The following is a 26486-nucleotide window of genomic DNA, read 5'->3' as shown; positions in this document are numbered from 1 at the left end:
TCAAGTCAATAAATTTCAGCCTACCATTAGATTCATCAAAAAATCATTCTTGCAATTTTCTTATTTTGAAAAAGAAACTGAATGGGTAATATGGACAATTTCTTCTGTAGTGACTGGTTTTGATAACTTTCAAAACCCGGTTTCTAAGGAACAACATGAAAAACCTACAAGAAATATTCATAATTACATTTTTATAACTTTCTATAAACTAAATATAAAATGTCTTAAGCATTATGGATCACAGGCAAAAAAATACTTTCTCAACTAACAAGATATTGATTGTAAACTGAAACCTTTCTCAGCTCTATTTAAAGTGCAAACATGTTTCAGTTTATGTATAAAAACACTAATTAGGTTTATCACATTTATTATTGTTTTTGCTGTATTTTAAGGCTTGTCATTGTTATCCACATTTCCAGTTTCTTGACAAACTATTGTAAATGTTTTATTGCCTACCACCAATTTTCACTCAAAACATTTCTCTTTCTTAAAAATATGCCCTCCTCCTTTTGAAAAATATTTTTCTAAGTTCATATCTAATGTTTCTCATGGAGCTATCTATTCATCTTACTTGACTCCTGCGCCTTTTTGTCATTGGTTTTCTTTGCGCTCTCTTGGAAACAAAGAATATCAGTCATTTTCACACTACTGCCAGTTGTACACACAGAACGCTAAGAATGCAAAGAATGTAAGCAGAGGATGTTAGGACATGATGAGCATAATTTGAATAAGAGACATCAAATCTGAATGAAGAAACATTTAAGACAGACGGAGAAAATTTCAGCAGCCCCCATATTTTTTAGATTATGGGGGCAGAGATTAGTAGGAGAGCAATGTATTATTCAACCCTGAGAATAATTTGCTCTAAATTAAGAAAGATTTACTCTTTAATTTTCAAATGACAATTTTCTTGAAAAATATCAAAGAAAGGTGGAAATACCAAACATCCCAGTCGCAACAGAGGGAGAAGCAAAACAAAGAAAGAAAACTATATATTCACACGTCAATGTGTTCCTGTTCAAACATTCACAACTTCAATGAATGGGCCTCATTAGCAGGTGTAAACTACAAACAATACATGTCATTATTAATATAACAACATTTTATTCTCCTTTGATGAATAAAATGTTAATGCATGTTCTGTATAATTCACACTCAAACATCACTTTCATCCCCAATTTCCCCTTTACTAAACAAGTGCATCTAAAACTCTCTAGTGTGCTCTTGGTTCAAGTGATTCTTCAAGCCAGCATATTATTAAAAAGCACACCAGGAGTGGAGTAATTCTGAGAAAAAGCCCTACATAGAATCCTTTCCCACACATTTTTAGAGCAGAAGCTCAAACTAAAATATATTGCTGTTTCTTACAAGATTGGAGGACAACAAAGTACGACAATTTATCAGAGCCAGGCAATGGAGCTCAGAAACATGACATCTGTTTTGCACCAGTTCAAAGCTAAATCTGAAGCATCAAAGGCAAAGATGGGTTCCTGTAATGCCTCGACGCTTTTTTTATTTTTCATTGACAGAACAAGCAAGGACGGAACAGATGCAATCTCTCTCTCCTGCATGATAGATTAGCAAAACTCGCCCTCACTCAGGTATTATGTTACAGTTATTCATTTTTTCCCAACGTCCCGTCTGTGCTAGCACACCTTTATCTGTCCTCTGTACTGTGATGCCATCACCAGAAAGAGGAATAGTTGTCCAACACAGAGTTTTAGCTGCCACAGCTGCCACTCTGGCCGTGCAAGCTGGCGGCACAGGAAATGCAGACAAACAGAGCAGACTGACTGACGAAGGGAATGGGAATGGAGTGCCTAAAAATGGTCAGAACAGCAAGTACGGAGACATGCAGACAGACAGGAAAAGAACGAAAGAAGACAAGCCAGAGAAATGGGCGAATGGAGAGCCTTCTCCTCAGCACCTCCTTGTGTTTGGCCAACAGCCAGCTCCTCCATCAATAGCACTTAGGAAAATGGAGAGGGAGGAAAGGATTGGAGAGGAGATGTCAGGAAAAATACGGCAGACAGATACGGAGAGGTGGGGACATCGCTACATAAAAAGATGGAAACGGCTGGAGAAACACGAGAGAAAGAGTTAAAAAACACATAACAGAGGAAAAGAACAGTGAAGATGGAGAACAAATGGAGAAAGAGGGAGGGACGGTTTAGATGACAGTAACGATAGTTAAGACAGATGGGGCAAAGGATGGAAAGGACAAAACAGGACGGGGGAAAAAACGGAGACATAGACGGATGAAGGAAGCAGGAGGTAGAAGAGGCTATAGAGAAGAGAATGAGGTTTTGGATATACATAATCGAGGAGACTGTGAGGAGACAGGAGCTGGCAGAGATAGCAGTAACCGGAGTCCTATTGATGTGTAATGAAACCCCGTATCAGGGGAGAGAAAAACGGAAGGACAAACGAAAAGAAGAAAATAGGGGAGGAGAAAAGGAGCGGAGCCATGTGGATGGGAGAGAGGATGCTTGGGCGAATTAGTGTAAGATGGGATGCAAAAAGGGCATAATGTCATTTGTTAAATAATGCAGGGAATGAGCACGAGTGGCAGGAAGTGTGATGGAGATGGATAGCTGCCAACCGGGAAAGGTGAGGAGGCTGGGAAGATGGTGTGCTTGCTAGCTGTAGACAAAGAGAAAGATGGGTGGGTGGGGAGACTGATGCATAAAACCGACAGACAAATTTCACAAGCAAACCTCAGTGACAAAAAGCAAGGTTATGTAAGGATTATGGTCATTTGTAGAGGAACTCACATTTCTTAATCCTTAATTAATACTCGTTGAAAGCTTTCATCTATAAAGCATAAAAGCAAATTAGCTTTGACAGAATATCCTGGACTATAATGAAGCTGAATTTGGTTTCAAACACAGCATTTTCTAAACCAAGAAATCATAAAATCACAAATCACAAGTCTTTCGAAAAAACAAAAAAGCATAATTAAAGGGACTAGGTGATTTTCTAAATTCCTATCTGATTCAAAGTATTAAAATCAGTATTTTTTTATGATCAACATATGGCTTGGTTTCACTTACTCATGATAGTTATTGTTTGGACAAGTTTTTCAAAAACTGTTTAAACAGAAACCAACACATCGCTTTAACTGTCTCTATCATTCATACATTACTTTATGCACCCAAAAGGTTGTTGGGTTTTTTTTACACACAAAATTTATCTGTGACATCTCATGATACAGCAAAATAAAATAACTTCTGATTGAGGTTCATTATGTAGAATCAAGCAAGGTCTGGGCTGCCAGAATGGCTATTAGTTTTTATATCTGTGCAAGACTAAAACCCGCAACACATGTTTGGCCTCAACACGAGTCCAGACACTCGAACCCGCAGTCCTCTAAAACAGCAGGAGCTGCCCATTCAGGATGTAGAGCATGCTGAGCATGATCCTCCAAAATGGCTGACAGTTTCACCACAATGTGCATGAGAGATGGAGAAACTGTGCTGCTCACGCTGCCTCCTGAAGCCACGCTAACCCAGGGTGCTCTAAAGCAGCGGGGCCCCCGTCTATTCAGCACCAGCTCCCCCTTTTGTGTCGGCGTGGGGCTGCTGTCGTTACCCCTCGGTGCAACGGGCCGCCAACGTTTTTAATGAGTCATTTTTATTCAGGCGATAAGGTCAGCCACCCGCAGAGGCTTAAAAGGCCCTGAATGGCAAATATGAGAGTTAGCTGTCGCAAGGAAGGGAGGAGGGCAGCCGGCATGGGTACATGGTGAATAAATAAAAGTGTGAAAAATAAAATATGGAAAGGAAAAAGAAAGCTAGAGTTATAAAAACAATAAATAAAAATAAGAATCCTGACATATTTCAAAAGCCCCTTCTTATCCGTCTGTCTCCATGTCTGCTAATGGAATAGCTGAAAGACTTAGTGCCATCTGTCAGCAATTCCTCTTCCCTCCTTGTTTCTTTCTTTCTGCATCCGACTTGCGGAGAATAGCTAAAAGACAAGTTCAAATCTCTGCTGCTGACTGACAGAGGGATTTTTGGTACAGAAACACCAAGGTCAACAAAGAACAAAAACGACAAAGTCATCTCGGCTGCTTGTTTCAAAGAAAGCTCTTTCTTCTTGTGCTCTTGCTATTTCTGAACCGTTTCAGGTTTACACACCAAATCACACTAAATCCCTCCCCCCACAAAAGAGTGAAAGCAGCAGGCTTCCACCTGGAGCTGGGTTCCTGACTATGTAAGCAATTTTAAATATTAAACTCTTGTCCAAGTTCCTGTGAGCACACGTTTTAATAAGTCTTGTCCCTGGAGTGAGTGTAAATGTCCAAGCTGGAAAGGATTAACACCACGTAGACACATGCTTTCATGTCTGTGGCACTGAACAGAGTTGCTAGCTGATGAGAAAACAACATAAAAAAACCTTAAAACAGTTTGAGCTCAGAGGGTCCTTTGAGGATAACACGTTGTACCAGTAAAGACTGCAACTTTCCAACCCAATCCCCCCACAATAAAAGGTGGGTAAGATTTCTCAATCGTGTGTTCCAAGAACATCGAACAAAAACCTAACATTTACTTCCCAAAATCCTTCTGCAGAGTGTTTGGTTTATGTCAGAGTAAAGGGCAAGTTTCCAGCTTTGGGTTAGTTACATTTCATAATTGAATTTTATTGTTTCAAGTCCTCATTTGACTCCAAGGAAAAGGAAGACTGTGTATCTGCAGGATCTGGGCTAAAGGGGAAGCAACAGACTAAAGTCTCCTGCTCCAGTTTTGATCTAAGACACTCATGTTTGGATCTTAGTTCAGCTCTTTGTGTGTAGATTATCTCTGCTCACCACAATATGGGTTTCACCTCATTACAAATTTAACTAGGAGGGAGTGTGTGACAATAGCTTTAGCTATGCCATAGCACATGATTTTAGATTTTAGGCATTGTCCATTACTGCGAGCATAAAAATTACTGTTCCTAGATTTAATCACTTCTGACGACAGACTGGGTCCTGCCTGACTCTAGCTGGCTGGCCAATCAAAGCTCTCATCTATAAATAAGTGTCACTGAGGCTCATCGTTCTGCCCTGTGCCGCATGTTTGTGTGCTCAGAGTTCTTGCAAGCTGCAAGAAGCATCTTGTTTGAGCAAGTTTGCATTGGGGGCTGGTCATTTCCCATCTTGTGGGAAAAATGTGGGAAATGAAAGATGAAAAATGAAATATTTCGTACTTTGGTTGCTTTGTGTTATTTCCACTTTGTGAACTGGAGATTTAAAACATTTTTTTAACACACTTAAAGTTTACCGCATGGAAAATGGGTTATTTGAAAATTTAAACGGCTGAGACTGAATTTAAGCTTTTTCTGGATTAAAAGCAAGGCTACCGTAGTTCAGGAGCACAGCTAGTTTCTAGTTTCCTTTAGATCCTGCTAAAGGACACTAGAAAAGCAGCAGTTTAATGCTTCGAGGAAGGAATGCTGCAAAAAAAAAGGCAGAGCATTTTTCCTGGGAGCAGTAATTAGATAATATCTAGTGAGAATCTGTTAACCAGTATTGGTGTCACCTAGGATACTGCTTTCAGTCAGGAACAATTTGTACTTTTAGAGGACATCAGTAAAATGTGGTTGTTTGACTCCAGTGGAATTGTTTGTTTTGGTTAGAAGCTATAATCTCATGTCCTACAGGCTGACTGGCCCAAAGTGAATCAGAACCACATTTAATTGAAATGGAGTCACAGGGCTATGAAACCTTCAGAACAATATTTATTATTACATAAAAGATTTGAGCGCTTTTGGAAACATTTACCCAAATAACTCATCAAAACTTTAATTTGCGAGAAAAATAAACTGAAAAGCAACGGTGTAAGTCATTGGTTTGCTTACAGGTATGAAAGGGGAGAAAGAAGAAATGAAATGGAAATAGATTACGGGGCTTGAACTGACCGTTTGTGACCATCGTTGTAAATTAGCTGAGACATCATAAAGTCTCTGCCACCATCTCCATCCATCTAAATAAAATAGAATAAAAACAACCCCCCCCCCCCGAAAAAATAAACATAGTTTTATTAATGGCTCTAAACTCACCATTAAGGTTTGTGGTTCCATCGCCATCCAGCTGCCGTTTCTGTGCAGTCCTAAATTCCTTCAGGGAGAGGTAAAGCACCTTTCGCATCACCCGTTCTTCTGACCACGGGATCCCATCACTGTCATCCTGTGAACGTATGGAAAGTATGAATGATTAAAAGAACTAAAAGCCACAATCTTAAGATTCCAATTTATTTACATCAGCATTACATAAGTTTATGCACGCATGAAGACCGCTTGTTACAATGGATATGAATTACTCTAATAAAAACACATCATTTATACGGTGTGCTCTCTCTTGTTTTGCTGCTGGGCTGCAGGAAAAATGTGACTTGAGGTGAAGGTCAGGAAATGCTCACAGGCCAACCGAGGCTTTGACAAAATAACCCAGGCTGCAAGAATCCAGCTCAGTGCCAAGAAAGCTACGCAGAAATGCAGCTACTATACACTCTGTAAACAATATAATGAGATGAGAAAAATATTTGCTTACAAGGACTGCAGCCAGTTAGCAGCAATGTGAAAATTACATTATGCATTAGTCTGCCAAGAAAGGAATAAAATATGGGACACATAAAGATATCATATAGAAGCCATTATGAAAGCTTTGCAGAAGATTAAAATACAAAGTTTGAGTCTGCCGGAGAATGCCTTTATATATGATTCCTCATCTACGACTATAGAGTGGTACATTAGCATAACATGACAGAGTAATGCATTAGCATAAGGTATAAAGGATTACATCCCCTCCATAATGCAATGATTGCTGTGTGCTACAATGATAAAAAGTTAGAAAGCAAATGAAAAATGCATAACGCAACTTTGAAGACATCGCTTTTTTTTTACCCCAGTTTGAATCAAACAAACTGAACAGCAAAACATTTAAAATGCTGCAAGTTATTTAAAAAACCTACTTGTCTCATTGAGTTTTAACAGCTCATTAGAAAACTATCCAGCTAGAGCGAGCCCAGCTATTAAATGGTCTTCGGAGAGCATCAAACAGCAATGACAATATTTCTATTCTCCCTTTGCTTTTTCCCGATTCTCCGACTCTGATTTGTTTGGTGTTTAACCTCATTAATGACTAAAGGAAATTATATCAGGACGCATGCAACAAAGAGTTATTAGCAAAAAAAAATGAGATTGGAAGCAGATTTTCTCAAAACAAGACGCAGAGCGCGTCTTGCGTGCGCTTCTCGTAACATTGAGAAGAGAACACATTTTGAGAGCTAATGCACTCAAACTGTGCATTGGCGCTCACACGATTTATTTGAAATCATCGCAAATTCTGATCATGCCAACTCATCTCTGCAAACACGTCTTCGGTGTGAGTCAAATGTAATGCAAGAGGCAGATATGAAGAAACAAAACAACCTTCTGATAGTCCGGTTGACTCAAATCTCTGGTATAGCTCAGCTGAAAAGCTTCCAGATATCAAGGCGACATCAGAACTGACTAAATGCATTCGAGACCTATAATTCAAATGAGAACTTCCAGCAGATGTTACAAGATAATTACAAGATAAAATGTTACAGTAATAGAGAACAAAAAAAACCATTTAGTCTTGTTGCTGCCACGAACTTGCATGCAGTTAATTTCAGTTATATTTAATAGACCTACACAAAGTAGAGCATGACTGTAAAGTAGAAAGAAAAGGAAACATGGTTCACATTTCTTTTAATAACATGAAAAGTGTGGCATGGCGAGCATTTGTACTCAGACAATGACTGCAAGTCTTTTTCACATTTAAAGACAGAAATGTTTGTGAATTCTTCTTTGGAAAATTTACTTCCTTCTTTCCATCTAGCCATCTTTCCTTGGTGCTAAACTCTATATTCATTACAAGAAAAAAAATATTTGTTTAAGTAGTTTATGAAGTTAGATCCCTGCACTGTATTCCATTACAGGAATGGAAATTTGAGGAAATTCCCAAAAAGTTTGTGGCAAAATGTAAAACAGTACATACAGTGACACTGAAACTACAACATTATTGGATTACATATCTAAGCGTGTTCAGATAAACACAGCATGATATTATGCTGTCTCCAACATTCACAATGCCATGACAAATGACTGTCTCTTATGCACCTTTCTGGTAAGGCTGCTGATAGTCTTTTCACACTCAAAAACACTGATCTATGCAGACAAGCCACTGCTAATTATAGCAGCATCGCCGCAGGGTGTGTACAAGTGTGTCAGTGTGTTTGACACATATATGATGTCTGAGGAGTTGCGTCAAATTGTTGAGAGGACAGATAAGATAGAACTTCATTCAATGAACATTTTCGTCAAAATACTGAGGAGGATTTTTTTAATGGTCAAGAGTAAATTGTCTTATTCATTGTAAGGCTTCACAATATTAGGAAAACGGCATTGATTATAATAAACACACATTTCTCAACTTTTCTATCAACAAAAAGTCCGCACCACCGTCCCTGAGCTTTCTGATCTTCGTCTCCAACAGCTGTTTCAGTTGTGAGATATGCAATGGTCAGTATCAGCTGGGCTGCACAACTTAATCACTTAATCAATCATGATTATCACAATATCACAAAGAACTTCCAAAACAGCGAGAAATGTTAGCTAATTATTTTAGCACAAAGAATCGAGACTGTTTGTGCTGGAAATCAATCTGGTCACACTTGTCACAGAAGGTGAAGATGTAAGGAGGTTAAGTCATGAAGAAACGTTTTATGTTTCAGGCGTCGGTCAGAAGCAGCTTTTTCATTAAAATCTTTTTAAGATTTAAGTCAGGATCCTGGCTCCAAAACATTGGTGATATAAGTTTGAACAAGCAGACAGAACAACTTGAAAAATGTGTTAAATCTAAAAAGTGTTATTGTTTGTATTCACTAACCCAAGCCCTTTTAAATCAGATAAAACCTACAGCATAAGACCTGGACCGGTGGGGGCCATGTCTGGATGAATACAGATTCCCAGCAGACATGTGGACACAAGCAAAGCCACTCAGCCCAGCAATGCTTCTTAGCCTCCGACCAAAACATAGAGAGGTATGTTTTTAGCGCAATAAGCGGCCCCTTATTACGCCGTCACATGCGAGTGTGCGTGCACACATGCTCGCCAGTGGGAGAGGCAGAGCAAGACTTCAATTATGCCATTTCCCCCTGTAGTTAATGTCATCTAATCCATTCTTTGTATGTGCAAAAGCCTGCCAGGTAAGCACCAATTACCTAGACAGCTCACTAGCACTCCTTCTCTCATGGTGTGGCACAGGGCCAAAAGCACACCGACACAAACAGCACAGTCGATAAATCTCTCGGTTACAAACAGTGGTGTACAGCTGACGGTTAATACACACCAACGCCACATAGCTGAATATAAAATGAAAGGGGAAAAAAGTCGATAGACTGACCTCAAAGTTTGTCTAGGTTTCTTTTTTCTCTCATACTCTGTGGTTTCCTTACAGCTGTTGGCAGGCGGCCACAAATATTTCCTGCACTGTAACACACAGCAACGAGTGATGGATAAAAACTAAGGGGAACAAAATCATAATAGTAGCAGCTGCTGTACTGTTCAAAGCTGTCCAACCTGTGATGTGAAAGTGGTTTTTCTCAATGCATACCTCTCCTTTTTGAAGATTTTGAACCACCAATTATATGTTTAAGACATTTTTTTGGGAGGGGCAATAAAAAAAATCCACCTGCCAGAAGATAGTAAAGCAGGACAGAAAGGCAAACAGCTGCTCAAATGAGCAATAGCATCAAAATGTGTTACACCTCGCTTTCTCAGTTGAATGTTGCCAGATTTCTTTTTTTGCACAGAGAGCTTTCACATCGAATGCCACCTGGCAGTGACACGCATCTACACCCTGAGCCAGCTCCCACAAGGTGAGGAAAATCCCACTAATGAGCGTGGGGATCTTTGCGGCTCGTGAGCTCACAATCGGGAGGCGCCTTGGGAGTGCCGTGCACCAGTCACCCAGCAACCTTGTAACCAACACTCTTTGAAACAGACGGGGAAGCTCTGACAAGCACCTGTTAGGAGATGGGGAGCAGAGTTTTAGATAATGGCATTTTTTTTTTCCTTCAAGATTTGGCCAACACTGTACACCAAATATGTTGAGATCCAGCGGATGGATAGTCAAGATTTACAAGCAGCTCACTGCAAGCAATGCAGGTCTTTTCACACTGGGACAATATAAAACTCCATTATGGAAAACCGACGGGTCAACAATATGCAGCCACAACAACAACAACAAAAAAGCAAACAATTTGAACATTTAATCAAAAAATAATAATTCCTACTTGCAAAATATGTTCCGCTAGATATTAGAAAATTGTGACTGATGATAATGGTAAATACTGCATTAAAACATTAATGGAAAATGTGATGACATCTGTCATACGAATTTTTGAAATGTGAATTTCTGCTAAAAGGTGTGGCTGTGACTGTATTAGCAAATGAAGTTGAAGTTATTTGATTCTTCTAACCCTTTTAGAAGATCAACTCAACTATAAAACAATAGCAATAAACACTAATAAAAGTTTAATCAGTACTTTCTAAACATTACAGGGTTTTTTAAAATAACCACACATTGTGCCCAGAGCCTTTGTGTTGTGCTCTAAAGCTGTGTTAAAAAACAAACATAAACCATATGACCTAACTGTAGTATTTTTTTCATCATTCAAACATATATAAGTAGCAATCACTGAAAAAAAAAATCTCCAAGTGTAATCTGCACATTTGCATTTCATTAAAGTGTGAATAAAGCATACAGAGCTTTTTTTTTCATGTTTCCAAAGGTGTGTAGTTGCATGCACACATGCACTTGCATGGTCTAAAAATAGAAGCTGGCTGCTGCCGACTGCACAGACGTCATACCAAAGGAATGTGGGCCATGCACCAGCTGTGATTTGCTCTACAAAAACTGAAAGCCGAAATCTGTTATTCTAAGACACATTTCCTCTTGGAGAGGGAACAGAGAGCAAGGTGGAGGAATCGATAGATGGAGCAGAAATATTATTTTAGCCTGCCGCGGGCGTTTTTATATCCAGTAGCCATGACGGTCACATTACCCACACATCTTCCTTCACATCTTGGTCTCTGCTGCATGCTTTTCAGCAACACATGGGCCCCATATGACTGGCTATGGGGATATGACTGCTTGGAGTTCACAACTGGAGCAGATGATGGCAAGATGTTAATTACTTAATTCCCAAGCAGATCACTGTAAAGGTCGTGACCAAAGCGTTCGCAGATTAGAAACATTTGTTGCATCTTGATTATGACTCAGTGGAAAAACTAAAACACGTGCAAACTAATGCTCCAAGTCTTAAAAAAAACAAAAAAAAAAACTTTTTACTATGTCAGCCTCGATGTTAACCACCGTTTACTTTACTTTGTAAAACCTCAGGATCCAGAACCTTACATCATCATAATCTGAGGTAGTTGCTAAAAGCAGGCCAACTTCCTCCGACACGGTGCACACGTTTACCCCAGAAATTTACATTCCAATCCTAACTACATCCTGGTCCTCCCAGCTTTCATAGCATCAAGTAGACCGGATGCTTAGCTCAGCTCAGAGCTCAGGGAATAAGCAAATGGAACAAGTTCTTTTAAGGTTACAGGGGACAAGAGGCCCTATACAATCTCCTCATTACACTCAAAGCTCACTGCAAAGGAATGTGTGCAGCTACACGGCCATGTATTTACACTACTTGTACTGGAAGTGCCCAAAGTCTTGCAGAGCTTTTTCCATGAGTGGGAGACACAAGGAGGGTAAAGCTTGACTGACTGGGGGGTGGTACTCTGCTGCGATGGGTCCAACAAGATGAACCACATCTTTTTACACATAATGCAACCAACTACTTAACCGCAAAACAATAGTGTGCTCAGAAAACCTGAATTAGAGCACAGACAGTGCAATTAGATGTTAGACATTTGCCACCAAGCTAAGAAGGACGGACTACAGCTTTGCTAGTATACAAAGGTGCGTAATATCAGTCCTACCACACACAGTCAGTATGGTAAAAGGCTTCTAACAAACAACTATTCTGATTAGAAAGGAAAAACAATCTGCAGCTACTGCACTTTTACTGCAGAGAACACTAACGCCATCACCGTTCTTTGAAACTTCTGCAAGCATTCCAGACCACAATAAAAAGAAACGGAGTTTCAGGAATCAAAAGCGCTGCTTCTGCACTAGTTTACTGCATCTCCGCTTTTCTGCAAGAATACGCTCTGCGTCCGATTAGCCTATATTTTCCTGATGACACCTTTGGATTTTCTTTGATGTCTGACCTGCTGATTCAGATTTTGAATTCATCCATTTTTAATAGACTTTCACTCATAAAATAGGCTAATTGATAGAGGTAGTAGTTTTGAATTCAACTATCATGACGGAATAAAATAGTCGCCAATTTTTTCGGAGGGGAAGGAATACTCTGTTGAGGATGTTTCATCCAACCGATTAGGGACAAATTAATCAGTACTCAAATATAGCTAACTCCAGGATGGCTGAGGACAGTGCAGCAAAGTTTATCTGTTTGTTTTCATGCTCTGTTACAGAACATGCTGGATTTTCACATATTTACAGTCTTTTGGAAGTGTCAGAGTCAGGACAAAGATCTACATTCTCTAAGTAATACTGATTACAAGTGACTGAACCATGACTGAACTGTATAAGTATTTAGTCCGTTTAGCTTTTATCATAAATTAAAGATCAATCACAGCACACTGTTCTTTTGCTGTCTTGTAGTTCTTTGAAAAGTCAAAATTGACAGTACTGGCAGGTCAAAAAGCTTTAGAAAAAAACAAAAATTAAAAATTTAGTCAGAACAATATCTATGTGTAGCATAAGTAACAGACAATTGGCTGAAATATCAAACCAAGTTGAGCAGGCTGCCCACTCTTAATCTGAGCCTTAATAGACTAAATCTCACACAAAACACAGGAAATCCAAACATAAGCCATCAGATTTCCTTTCAGAGTTAAAATTTGTACGCATTTCCTACAAATCTAGGTTCAAAGTTGCCTTCATATTTTGTATTGTACTAAATGTTTTCTAACTAGTTATTAGGAATGTTCCCCCACCCATCCAATTTGTACTGCTAATTATGTTATCATACAGAATAGAGCACAAGCAGTGTTTATAGAAGAATATGCCGTATTGCATGGCACACATCACCAAAAGAACCCTATCACAAAACAGTGGGCTCAAAGCAACAGTTTTCCGTTTATTCAGTGCCACGCAGCCAGGAGAGCTTCACAGAATCGTTGCTGCGGGAATTTTAAGTGCTCCTCATAAAGCGGAACATTACAGCGATCGTACGGCATCGACTTTGCGGCGGTGTCTCGGTTTTAGAGCCTTGTTGCCATGGTTTTTAGGGCTCAGCTGAGAAAAATTCCTCACACGGCGAAGTTGCATTTGGCAGGTTCAGGGAGCTGAGCCACGTCTGGGCCTCATGGTAGAGCCGTGTGCTAAAATATGCTATAAAGCAGCCCCTCTCTGCGCAGACAGGTTGCATAACAAATGGCTCCCCTTCAATAATAAACTGCCTTGTTCAACACACTTACTCCTCAAACTCCGTCAGAAGATCATTTTTACTTTGGCTTCGTGTCGCAGAGCAGACGTTTGACTCTGTGCCTGCATCTGTGCGCACACACAGTTCTTCCGTGCTGTGCTCGCATGGACTGCTAAATGTGATTGACGGTGGACCGGGACATGCTGTTATTCATCATAGCAGCTGCAGCATCTACTGCTGAATCCCCCTCACTACTCCCATGGGGTTCCTGAAAGATGCTGCAAAACCCTACTTAACAAAACTACATCTCACTTTTACACAACACAGTAGTTTGCTTACAGAGAAAATTTATATTTTAGATTCAGCTGAAGCAGTGTGTTGTGCAGGATTTTAGACAGCAGACGCTTTGCATCTATTGCTTTCATTTCTATTTGTGACAAGACTTTCTTTTGTTTACAAAGATTACAGTCAAATTTCAATCATTCAGAAAGCCAAAACCTAAGGAAAGTGCCATAACATGAAGAATTAAAAGCACACTTAGCACCAGAGCTAATGCCACGTCACACATAACCAGAAAAAAAGGGAATTCACAGAAAGATTTGGCTTTTATTGGACTTCAGTGATTCACAGTTACAGTCTGTCAGCTTGCCAGGTCAGATCTAGATGAATTGCCAAGGGACCGTCTGTAATAAAAACACTGCATTTAGAATTAATAGCGCACAGGTGATCAGTAAAAGAAAGAAAATCCATTCAACAACTGGACTTTTATTTGATTCCAGTGATGTATTCTTACAACTAAATCACCAGAAAGCTTTCAAGGTCAGGTCTATTTTAATCTATTTGAATCACCAAAGGAGAATTGTATAGCAAACTGCATGCAGGATGAAAAGCACACCTGGCACAATAATGCCACGTCGAGGACAATCCGTCAAAAACCAAAAACTTACAAAATGGGATTTCATTATTACATCCAAAACATGCAACATCTTGCCGGGTCAGGTCCATTTTAATATGTTGATGTCTGAATTACAAACTAAAAAGAAAATCAGGCAGATAACGCCAAGCTACTTAAAATGAAAATTTTAAATGTACCCACAAGCTGGGCTTTTACTGTATTGCTGGATGATAAATTGCTCCAGAAATTATTGCAATAAACAATAATATTGTCATTTTGAATCCATTTCCAACCAAAATAATGATAATGATGTAATAATTCAAGTATTAGAGCCAGACAGATAACTTATCAAATTACGTACATTTGAGTCACCAACGGAGAGTTCTCTAATACAAACTTTAAACATACAAGAATTAAAAACATATGCAGCACAATACGTAATGCAAAATCAAAGTCAAGAATAAAACAAAAATTCACTCAAAAACTGGACTTTTCCTAAAATGGAGAGGTAAATATAATGCTATATAAAATATTTGCACAGTCAGACAGACAGCTTGCCGTGTCACGTTTCTAAATGAAAGACCTGGCAAATCAGTGCTTTCTGTTGACATTAAAAGTGTTTCCCTTTAAGACCTATGCCTGCATAGTCTGGAAGATCAAGATAATTCTTTCACAAACAACTTCCTACGTGACATTTCTTTTTAAAGCACACACATATGGAAGACACTATGTTACAATCTGCATAAAGCCACAAAGCTGAAGCCTCCCCCACACACAAACAGACGGAAGGAACAGGAAGGCCGAAAGGGGAAATGGAGTAACCTCATTACCCTCGTGCCTTGTCTGTCAGGAACAGCCTGCAGGCCTGCAGGAACCCACTGAAAGCTAACGGCCTCTGGTCAGTTTATACGGCATCTGTTTGCTGCTAAGGGAAAGAAGCTGTTTGTATGGAAGCAAGCTGGGGTGGGGATAACACCTGAGGGAGGGCTCTGCCAATGTCTTGACGTTAGCCTTGAATAGGCAGACTGCACATTTCTATCTGGAATCAGGTTAAGGTAAGGGTGTAAACAATCAGTCAGGAAAAGGTACACAAGCAGCATCAAAATCAGGCCCACTTATACAACAATAACTACTATAACAATAAGCCCAACAACTCCTAGCCTGAGGCTACCAGCTCATTTAATCCCAACACATCCTGCAGAACCCCATACAGTCTGAGCCTCTTCACTAGAATACCTCATTAAGTCCTCGTTTTACAACCAGAGCACTGAAAAGATATTGTAAAAAAAAAAGGGACATTCATTGTCCTATGAAAAGAAGGAAAACACAAAAACAAGCAGCCCCAAATGAGTAGAACCGTAAGCCAACAAGCCAGTTAGAAAGCATTTGTTGCATGCTTTAGCAACTCCACAAATGATTTTGTATTCAACTTGCATGTTTTAGAAAATACTTTAAAAAAAGACAGATAGCCTCTATGCTTTTCACCCTGATCTCTTTAGCTCTTCCTACGCTCCTAACAACCAAAATATGTCCAGTCTTATAATTAGAAATGCTCAAAAGGCGTGCAATAGTGTGAGTCAATTAGTTCTTTAAAGGTCAATGAGCAGCCTTGTATTATGTATGTGTTCGTGAGCGCTGCTGCTGCAGTGTAGCTGCCGCCTCATCTGCTCTGGACAATAAATCAATGAGGCTGCATAGCGTGTAGGGCTTTTCCCAGAGTGAGCGCATCTCATTGGCTTAAATGCAGCAAAGCGGTGATGGGGGGCAAATCAGCTGAGGCAAAAGAACATGAATAATTTTACATAAGCACCACTCCTTTTATTTCATTCAGCCAGCTCTTTGATGAAGTCTAGTCACTTTTGTGTTTTTGAAGGAAATAAAAAAATTGTAAAAAGTCTTAAATAAACCCAGCCTTTATTGCAGTAGCATAATATCAGTCCAGATTTAAGAAAAGTATAATTTGAGAACAATTACACAATTGGGAGAGGGAGCGGGTGGAGATCCCATGTTAATAGCTTTTGCTACTTTTTCTACTTTTGAAAGGTTAAAATTTACTGTTGAAGTTGATTCAGGTTTCAAATAACTTTCAATTCATAAACCATTACTTTCTCCTAACCGGACTTCAAAAAAATAAGTTTTTTTCTATACAGCCATCACAAACAGAAATGTGAGCAGTTTGCTAAACTCCAGTGCCACTTTAAATAGAACCACATGCTTCAGTCCAGGCAGGACTTGCATAAAATACAAAGAATGAACATGTGAAATCCAGTACCCACAGTGAGTTATGTTGAGGATCTGTGATGCTGTGGGATTTTTTTCTCTTGTTGCGTGTTTATTTCTAACTAGCAGGAGATCCGAACCATATGGACAAAACTACCTAGACATCATACAGACACAAAGTCAACCTTCTGCGAAGGCCACCATAATCCCCAGAACTAAATAAATATAAACTTGTGGGGTGAGCAAAAAAGAGAAAAAAAAGCATAAGAGGACCTACAACACTGGATGGTCGAGTGAGTCTTTGTGGAAAACAATGGTCAAAGATGGCCCTCTTTCTCGCTAGTAGAAAAAGTACGTTTTTCCTTAGTGACTCAAAATAAGAGGTTGTATTTCCCAAAAATGTTCAGTGAGAGATTCTACTGTTGGCTATTTAACATTCTGTGCCTTTGTCTTCCTATTTTGTCCGTTCAAATAAAGATCAGGCATGAATTAAACTGCTTGCGATCCCTTAACAATTCCCAGAGTGATGTTCACCTTGAAATCCGTTTCCACATCCTGATGTAAACACATTAACCTCCCCTTAAACGGAGGAATTAATTAGTGCTGTGTACATGACCTCGACTGCAGCTTTTACACCACAAAGAGATGCCACATGAAAAAGTGATTTTACTCACACAGAACATTACTAAAATTTAAAAAAAGACAGGAATATATCAGGAAAAATAATGGAGAATTGACCAATAAAAAAGGATAAGCGGTGGCTTATAATTCACCATGAAATATCTGGATCCATGCTGCCTCTTTCTGCCCACATTAATCCAGCAAATGACCAGAATTGTCCACAGATATGGAACGGTGCCCAGAAGTGGCCAGGACTCAGAGTGCATACACACAGGCTGAGAGATTTTAGATGTAAATTCCCCGAAGAGAAGAGAGGAGCCTTGTGTGGCCACTTTGGGATGGGTGCCGCTTGGCAACTGTTGGCATCACTCTCTCTGCAGCTGCTGGCAATACTAACCCAACTGTTGACAGACTGGCAGGCACACGGAGGGAAACACCTAACCAGGCCGGCACTGCGGCGCTGCTCTGTGGATGATGTGGCATGTCCTGCCTTGCTCCCCGTTGGCCAGGGAGCATGTCCGCACTTGTGGTTAAGTCACTTGAGGGTTAGTCCGACTTTGTGGAGGAACGTTTGCACACAAACACTGGGTGTGTGCCTGTGATCTAGATAAAACTGTGGGCATTGATAGATGTTGCGATGATCCACACTATATGCAAACAAAGCAAGACAGAAGTTAATATCCTAAATTTGCAAAGGGCACACCTGGGCTCTTGTATCGAATTAAGGTGAGTTTGCTCTAGCAACAATCGACAATGGATGTCATCTTAATACACTTTGCAAGAAGAACTGGTCAAAGTCGTATCCTGGAATATATCATCAAATCAATGCAATCAAATAGGTAGATTCAAATTTAATTCCAATTAAATCCTGGTCATAATACAAAGTAGTCAAATTCAATCCATTGTGTAATAAATCCTCAGACCAAGTCAGTGACTTTGCAGAAATTCATTCCTCTAACAAAGCACAAGGCAACATTAGAAAGGATTAATTCCCTAAAAAAATTAAATTGTCATAAAAATTTAATCACAGCCCCTAACATTTCAAATGGCATAAGGTGAAACAACCGCAGAAACAGACTTTTTCCCAATACATACTGTACATGTGTATGTTAGATAGCTGCATTCTATAAACATAACAGGTTTTAAAACAACCACAATAGAGTAATCTGTTCAAAAGTATTGAAAAGTGCAAGTTTCTTTCTCCCTAACAATACCACAAATAAGCATGTCCACACTGGGATTTGGCTCATTATTGGTATTAGGGTGTAGCGATATAATAATCTCACGATACAATACAATATATGACATTCTGATCGCGATATGATATATATGTCACAATATTTGGCAAACAATACAATTCGATGCGATTCCATGCACTTTTACAATTTTCTGAAAGGCTACCGCCTCAAACCACTAAAATTTGCTGTCCTACAGTTTCTACAATATAAAGTCCTTTCAACAACATCCCAGAAAAATATGTTTTCTCCAGATGTTTTGGAAACAAAATACATTCAGACCAGCATTTACTGCTGTCCACTCTCAGTTAGCTGAAAGAAGGCTAATATAACCTTCAGCTTGCTTGTAAAAAGAATAGATACAGCTCAGATATATTTCGGATTACTTAAAACGTCACAACATGGATCCTATTTGGATATCAATCTATTCATCTATGCATATCAAAAACAAAATATTTACATAAAAGTAGCTGAAATAGAAAGGGAAGAAATCTTGAACGGTGGGAGGTCAGTATTGTGGTTGTGGACATTGTGGTTGGCTAACAGAAAGAAGACATTAATGATGACTGCAGTGATCCATAGGCAAAATATAATTAGCCTCTAAACTGGGAAAGTGGCTCCACCATCTCTTGGGAAGTGCATCAAATATCTCTTCCTACAGGAGAGAAACAGATATGATGATTCATGGAAAACCTCAAAGCTTTTACATCCGAGAACGTTCCCCAGACAAACAGATCCCATACAACAACTAAATTATAAAGTGATTTTATCATAGGATTATGTCTCACTGTCCATAAAAATAGTGAAATGTATACTCTGCTGTCTTATTCTATCACTTGTCTGTAGCTAAAATATTCAGTTTTAGTCTTCCTCATGAACTTCACAGAACTTGTTAACACTCATTAATGTTCAGTGACCAGAAAGATCTGGATTTGTGGCTGAATAAACACATTTTATCCTATTTCTCACAGTAGTGAGAGCATTAGAACAAATCATTGCTAAAGGCCATAAAATTATTATTTCAATAAAATGCAAACATCTTGTCTTGTTCCATTTTTACATATTAAAACAATAAATGAATCAAACTGAAGTGAACAACCTACTACAACTGCCACATTGACAATTTAATTACTGAAATTAACAAGCAAGTAATCACTTGCCTGGTGGGACACTTACCTAAGAAGAACAGTTGCTTAGACCAACTGTCTGAACCTGCACCTCTTGTTCATGACATTCACCTCAACCGAGTGTACACACAGCATCATAAAGTCTGCCGTTTTAATCCTAAATCCACATGTGCTAAGATGCATTAATTGGAAACAACCGGAGTTGCAGAAAACATGTGTCAGACATGACAGACTGCAGAGCCAGTGGGGCTTTTTGCTGGATGTACATGTGTAAACACTTCACTATGTAACCACGCATGCACACGCACGCACCCGACCAAGTGTTTTCTTAAACAAAATGCTGGTTCTGTGGTTTCCACAATCCCAACTAGATACTCAGGGTGTCTAAGAATCTGCCACCAAATGAAAATATTTGTGTTTACAATTATAATAGAAAACGATAGCTATGCTGCAGATGAATTAAATCTCTCAAAAGTAAATATTCATCTCCACCTACATTGCTCAGATAAATAAAATGTGTATACTACAGTCAATGTTTAGCTTAAACTATAAACAGAACATTTTTCAGCATTGGTGCAGTCCTTATCTAAAACACAGGCCTCGGGGGCATAGGGTGGTCCACACACAAAATGACTAGCTCCTTGCTATTATTAATAATTATTCATGGGAGAATAGAAAAACATTAGTGCAAACTCTTATTCGCACAATGACTCAATGCTTACCCTTTTATTGCTGTTAAGATAAAGTTATGCATAAACGTTTCAAACTAACAATTCACATACAATGCATCATATGAGAAAATATTCAAATGCACACACAGTGCAATACAAAGTTTATATCAGACAAAAATAGCTAGAGTGGATATTAAAGACAGGTTCTACATGAGGATTTTGTTTATTAGGGGGGAAACGTATAGAAAAATGCTAGGATCAATGGGAGGGCTCTAAGGCCTGGAGCTCTGGAGACACTTTAGAAGAGACACAAGTGTGGATCAAGCAACTTTGGTCAAAAATTATTATTTTTTTTATATCTTAGGATAATTTAAAAGAGAGACTGATTTTGGAGGGGTTTTTTCCATGTGTTTGTAAAACCATATGTGGACAGAACTTCCTCAACTGAATGACACCAACAGTAAAATAAATATATATTTTTGGTAAGTGATCTTATGTACCCTTTCAATTAACATGGGGTTAAAACCATGCAAAATTACATCGACAACTCCTCTAGAGGGTAAAAAAAAAAACCACCAACCCCAGAACAGCAATGTGTGGGTACAAAGTAGAGTGTAAACTGACAAAGTGGAGATTTGACCAAGAAGCACTCTTATCACACTCCATGCTGCTCCACACACCTCAGTATCGGATAAAAGTATTACAGCGAGCTTCTTTTATTGGATTTAGACTTTCAGCTATATTGAGCTAATTATCTCACAAGAATAAACACTGTCAAGCTAGATTGGGTATAAAAAAACAATAACTTAAATCTGGCATCTGCTCTATTTTAGCCTGCCCATAATAAATGTCTTTGGTAATTACTCAGCCCAGCGCTATTGTACTTGCGTCCATTTCTGCACTTCAAAAAAGAAATTTCTGCCTTGTTTGGACCAAGGGGATTCTATTGGGCCAAAAGCCCCTCACCCCGTAAAGAGACATTGAGTCACACTTCCTTGGAAGAAGTGACAGCGTGAACACTATTGGCCCTGGCCAACACTCCCTCATTCATTTTGGCTCAAAAGTGTAGCATCGATCTAAAGTCCAGCTTAAAAAAAAAAAGGTCAAAGATTGGGGCGGGCAGGTGGTCGGGAAGGGGGTCAAAGTTGACCTCCTGACGGGCACATTGGTGGGCAGGCCTGAGTCGCTCTTCTCAAAAGGACCCGTCAGTCACAGTCACTTATTTACCGCGAGCTGATTTCTGTTGTCCCCCGGGGAGCCAGCGAGCCATTTCTCTCTGGCTCCTTTAACCCCCAACCGGAGCCAGATAAGGGCTTCTTTACATGACAAAGTGCCATGGAAGCACAGGGGAGAGGGAAAGAAAGGCTGTCCTTTCAACTGCCAATGTGGAGCAAATCCCCTTTCCTGCAAGAGTTTGTGGTCACATGATTCTTATTTAAAACTGAAAGGTGAAATGGGACTCTTAGATTCTTTGATATGCAGTTTCTGAATGTAAAACTGGCTTGAATGCTTGTGGCGTTAAAGCAGGAATGCTGCTTATCATCTTTGAATTACAACTCTGAAAGGTTTTAGCTGTGAACCTTAAAATAACTGCAGAGTTTGAGCCACTTGTACCATTATGTAAGCAAACATTCTGCACACTAGATCAGGGTATAGACAGATTTGATTAGAACTCTGAGCTACTGTACAGCATGCATTAAGACTTTAGCTTGCAGCTGCGAGCTCGGCGACAAGAGGATGGGATAAAACGCCTCCTATTGTCTTCAAATGAGCCCAGCCTCAGAGAGATGTTTTTTGGCACACGAAAAGAAGTATTTATGAAATAGAGAAACAAGATGTAGCTTTACAAACACTGGCACACCAACAAAGCATCCGTTCCTATGAGTAACATTTTGAAAGAATAGAAAAAGAAAGAAAAATTGTGTGTGTGTGGAGAAGTGGGGGGTAGAGTGGAGTATCAGCACGAAGAAGATTGAGGATTTGGGTTTTGGTTTTTGTTTAAAGCCTGAGCCAGAGTTGGAGCCATCTGTCCGTGTGAAAGCAAATCTAAGAGCTAGACAGTTTCTGGAAGCAAAAAAGAAAAAAAGGAAAAAAAGAAATGAAGGGATGTCACCAGAGAGTTGATAGGAGAAAAAGAGAACAGGTAGGTATTGTGTCTCCCATTTTCCTTTCTATTCACTCGCCACGACTCATATTTGGCCTCTTGGGAAGATGGTAACTGAAGAGGGTGTTAGAAATGTCTCGCTGCTGTCATCCGTGGACAGAAGGAAGCTCCGAACACCGGAGCTTTGTAATGATGAAGGAATTCAGTCAACTGGCATCTCGAACGACAAAGAGCCCGCTGAATTAAAGCTCCAGCTCCTGAAAGAGGTGTGTCACGTTTGAGGCTGAATGTATGCCTTTTGTATTAATGAATGCAACAAACACACACTTACCCAGCTTCAACGTATTTAAGAAATGCTAAGTAATTGTTTAGAATCTCACAGAGAGGTGGAAATTGCAGCATTTCTGCAGCACTAGAGGAGGGTATTTAATATAAGAGACTAAGCTACGTGTGAAGGTTGGCCCACAGTCCTGCAGGCGTTTCCGCTTAAAGGAGAACAGCGTCCGTCCTCCTCACTGCCGTATTTCACACCTACGATTCAAACGTGCACAAATCGTCATCCATCACCAACAGCAAGGCAGAGTAAACAATCACACCGTAGATCAATCACTGTCTGTTTAATGCTGAACAGTGCAGACGCGGTGAGGGGCGGAGGCTTAACACAGTGGGATGTGTGCTCACATATGTATATTCACAGCAGTGTGCGCTCAATATGCGGATTGTTTTCAGTCTTTTCTGGTGCAATAATGCAACCCCCTTGGCATTTCTTTTGTTGTGGGAATGACACAAGCAACCTAACCTTATTCCAAACACAAAAGAGAGATAAAGAGTAAATACGGAAATGCATTGATTGCAATTATATATGACCCTATTTAAAAGAAATGTTAACATCAAAGTTTTTACTGATTATTGTTCTATACATTAAGAAATGTTGAAACAATGACACTGTCAAGAAAATTCTACCAAGTATCAGAATATTTCGGCTTCAGGCTTTCGGAAATGTATGAGTTAAAACAAGAGTCTACACACCACCTACTTCAGCAAACAGGATATATTTATCTTAAAAGAGGAACAAAAAGGAATATATATACAGTACAGACCAAAAGTTTGGACACAACTTTGTGTCCAAACTTTTGGTCTGTACTCAGTTCAGACCAAAAGTTTGGACACACCTTCTCATTGAATTCAATGAGAAAGTGTGTCCAAACTTTTGGTCTGTTTGGCTGTACAAACAAAAGGAAACAACAACAATAATAATAATAATAATAATAATAATAATACAGACCTTTAGAACTAAATACTAATACACACATATTAGTATTTAGTTCTTTGGATTATGTCCAATTTTCTGCCCAAAGCAATGAGTTCATCCTCTGATGGCAATACATTAATAGCAGAGATAGACTGTATGAGATTCTCATAGTATGACAACCTCAAATTAAAAAATATTACAGTTTCATGGAGTAATCACAGAAACAGCTTGCCAACCACCTCACAGGTTCAGAACAGTAGGTTTTATTTAACCTTAGTAAGCATAACGTGACTCCAATGACTGCTTTTTGACCCACCATATTTCCATGTAGGCAAATTTGTCGTATGTTTATAATCCACGTTTTACATTTCACGGCAACGAGTAGGAGACGGGTACCATTTCACAGTTTAATCCTCCACACTACCACAGAAAAGTCTGGTCACTAAAGCTAAATGTCACAAAAGAATAGCATCATGACAAACTTCTAGCAGTTTTTAAACCCTAACTTTAAGTTCACTTTGAGATTCTAGTTACCAGTCTATGCCTAAATCTTACTTTTGTGCCTTAGAGAGAACTGTTACACATGTAGACAGACATAGAACAGCAGCATTAAAACACTGTGACTGAGCGGCGCTTTAAACCCTCTGCTGATATCAAAAACTGATCCCATCTCTAATCTGAACCTTAGATCTGGGCTCTCTTATCACCATGTCTGCTTTAGGCCCAAAGTCTACTCTCCATCATCACCTGGCCTTCCCTCCTCTCATCTAACACTTCATAAAGACCATTCATCCAACCATCCTTTCATCCCTCTATACCAGGGGCCTCGTTAATCCTCCTCTCCATCCTGACCCTGTACCACTCTACTGGACTGGGACAAACTTCAAAGATGGAGTGTGTGTGTGTGTGTGTGGGTGTGCAGGGGTGTGTGTGTGGGAGAGCGAAAGAGAGAGACAGATTGGATGGGTGGGCAGCTGTGTTGTGCTTGGCCTATACCACAAAGCCTTTAGAGGACAAGGGCCCACACACACACACAAACAAACACACACACAGCTACTTCGAGGCAGTACTTGATCTCTAAAGAATGTAACTAAGAGTAGTGGAAAAAAAAATGGATCAATTCACCATGAATTTGGCACGGTGCATGGGAAATATTTGCCAAAGTAAATCAAATACCCATTGGGCTTTCAGTACTTACCCCGCAACATCCTAAACATTAACTTTACCGTCACAAAAAGACAAAACCGAACATGGTCATACAAAAAGAGAGCTCTATGCAGTGTTTCTCTGCTTAATGATAAAACTGAAACCCAATTCAGACCAATAACAGCTATCATATAACATTGGCACAGGAAAAGGTCTCTGTTAACCAGATAGGGTAGAATTACACTATCCTACGACTGTGATGAACACCTATTAACCGATACGCAGCTCGTTGCGCTAATGCAGTCGCATATGTGCTCCGACGTGTCCTGAGGGGGTGGTGCTAACAGAGGAGGAGGGGGGGTAGATTAGGGAGGGGTTGACAGACAACCCTCGGCTGAAAGTGACAGACCGTGTTGGAAATAGACTCGCACGCATGCATCACATAACAGCCAGCTGATGACAGCTAAGGGAGCCTGACATGCCTTCCTCTGCCACCGGTGGATGTATGTTTATTTTATTAACCTGCCACAGAGTCTACAGGGAGGAGGGGTGAAACGGGGGAGAGAAAGACCTCAATGTGTGTATGTGCGCTGAATCTTTTGTATGACAATCTGTGTTTGTTGCTTGGTTAAAAGGGCATCATCCTCCCTTGTTTCGTGCTAAAGGCTGGATTAAAAACACCAAGAACAGCTAGAGAATGGCAGACTATTTAAATAATCAAAAAATAACACAACAGGTGTTAAAGTCCAGATTCCAGACTTCTCCAGAATCTAATTTCCTAAGTTTATTTCTTCTTAGTTTACAAACAAAACTACTACAAATTTATGGCAAATACTTCAATGGTGGTCAGGATTAATTAACTAATCAGTATATACCACGTAGAAGGAAGGAAGGAAAGAAGGAATGAAGGATAGAAGGAAGAAAGGAGGGAATGAGAAAGGAAGGAAGGAGACAAACAGATCTACAGCGACAGACGGATGAAAAAGTGGAGGAATGGATGGATTAGAAAACACCTTTGGAGAGCAGGATAGGAAATTAGGTGTAGAAACGAGAATATTGTTTCATTCTATATTTGCTTTTCTGATATTTACCCAAACCCAGAAATATCCAAATCAAACTCCAGACGTTGTTTTAATACAGAACCCTTTTCTCACCTGACATATTTTTATTATATTGTGATAACCGCAGCTCTAATTACCAAATGAGCAGACATGTCTTCACTTGTGACCTAGAAGACAGATCCAGTGGAAACCCACCATGACTCCTGACAAGATAGGAGCCCTGTATAAAAACAAGACCTTCCAGTTCCACCCGTTCAGCTCACCAAGCTGCATGTATGACACAGACCCGCACTTATCAACTCAACTGTCTCACTTATCAGACAGCCTAGTAACCAACACCCACCCATGCATGGCACACCCTTGGTTTTGATTCCAACTGACATTGCTGAGCTTATTATTTACACTGGCTCTTTACCTTTATGCACTTGTGTTTGTGTCATCACAATTTCGGCATTTAACTGATTCATGAATTTTTATTAATAGGGGAAAAAAGAAAAAAATTTCCAGTTCTGGCCTTCAGCAGCAGCAGTATCGTCTGCTGATATAAAATCAGCAGACGAGCTGTGCTAAACAACTTGGGGCTTTTTTAGGTCCCACAGCTTCCAGGACTAACACACATGCAGGAAAA

At 39.6% G+C, this 26486-nt stretch overlaps 1 protein-coding gene across 2 annotated transcripts in view; it reads right to left on the bottom strand.

Moving 5' to 3' along the window:
• Positions 1-26486, bottom strand: part of jarid2b (jumonji and AT-rich interaction domain containing 2b) — a 116130-nt gene that overhangs the window by 57371 nt on the left and 32273 nt on the right. Inside the window, exons 1-3 of one of the 2 annotated variants that reach the window (XM_032580842.1) lie at positions 15453-15465; positions 13456-13457; positions 6046-6172 (exon numbers count right to left, since the gene is read on the bottom strand). In XM_032580842.1, the coding sequence (XP_032436733.1) occupies positions 6046-6133 (88 nt within the window). In that variant the 5' untranslated portion in view covers positions 6134-6172; positions 13456-13457; positions 15453-15465. Of the gene's footprint in view, positions 1-6045; positions 6173-13455; positions 13458-15452; positions 15466-26486 lie in introns of those variants that run through there. The other variant, XM_032580841.1, reaches the window with a different exon arrangement.

This window comes from Xiphophorus hellerii, chromosome 13 (assembly GCF_003331165.1).
Source record: "Xiphophorus hellerii strain 12219 chromosome 13, Xiphophorus_hellerii-4.1, whole genome shotgun sequence".
NCBI classification, from domain to species: Eukaryota; Metazoa; Chordata; class Actinopteri; order Cyprinodontiformes; family Poeciliidae; genus Xiphophorus; species Xiphophorus hellerii.
The sequence above is the reverse complement of the archived record's forward strand: the minus strand, read 5'-3'. Positions and strand labels throughout refer to the sequence as shown.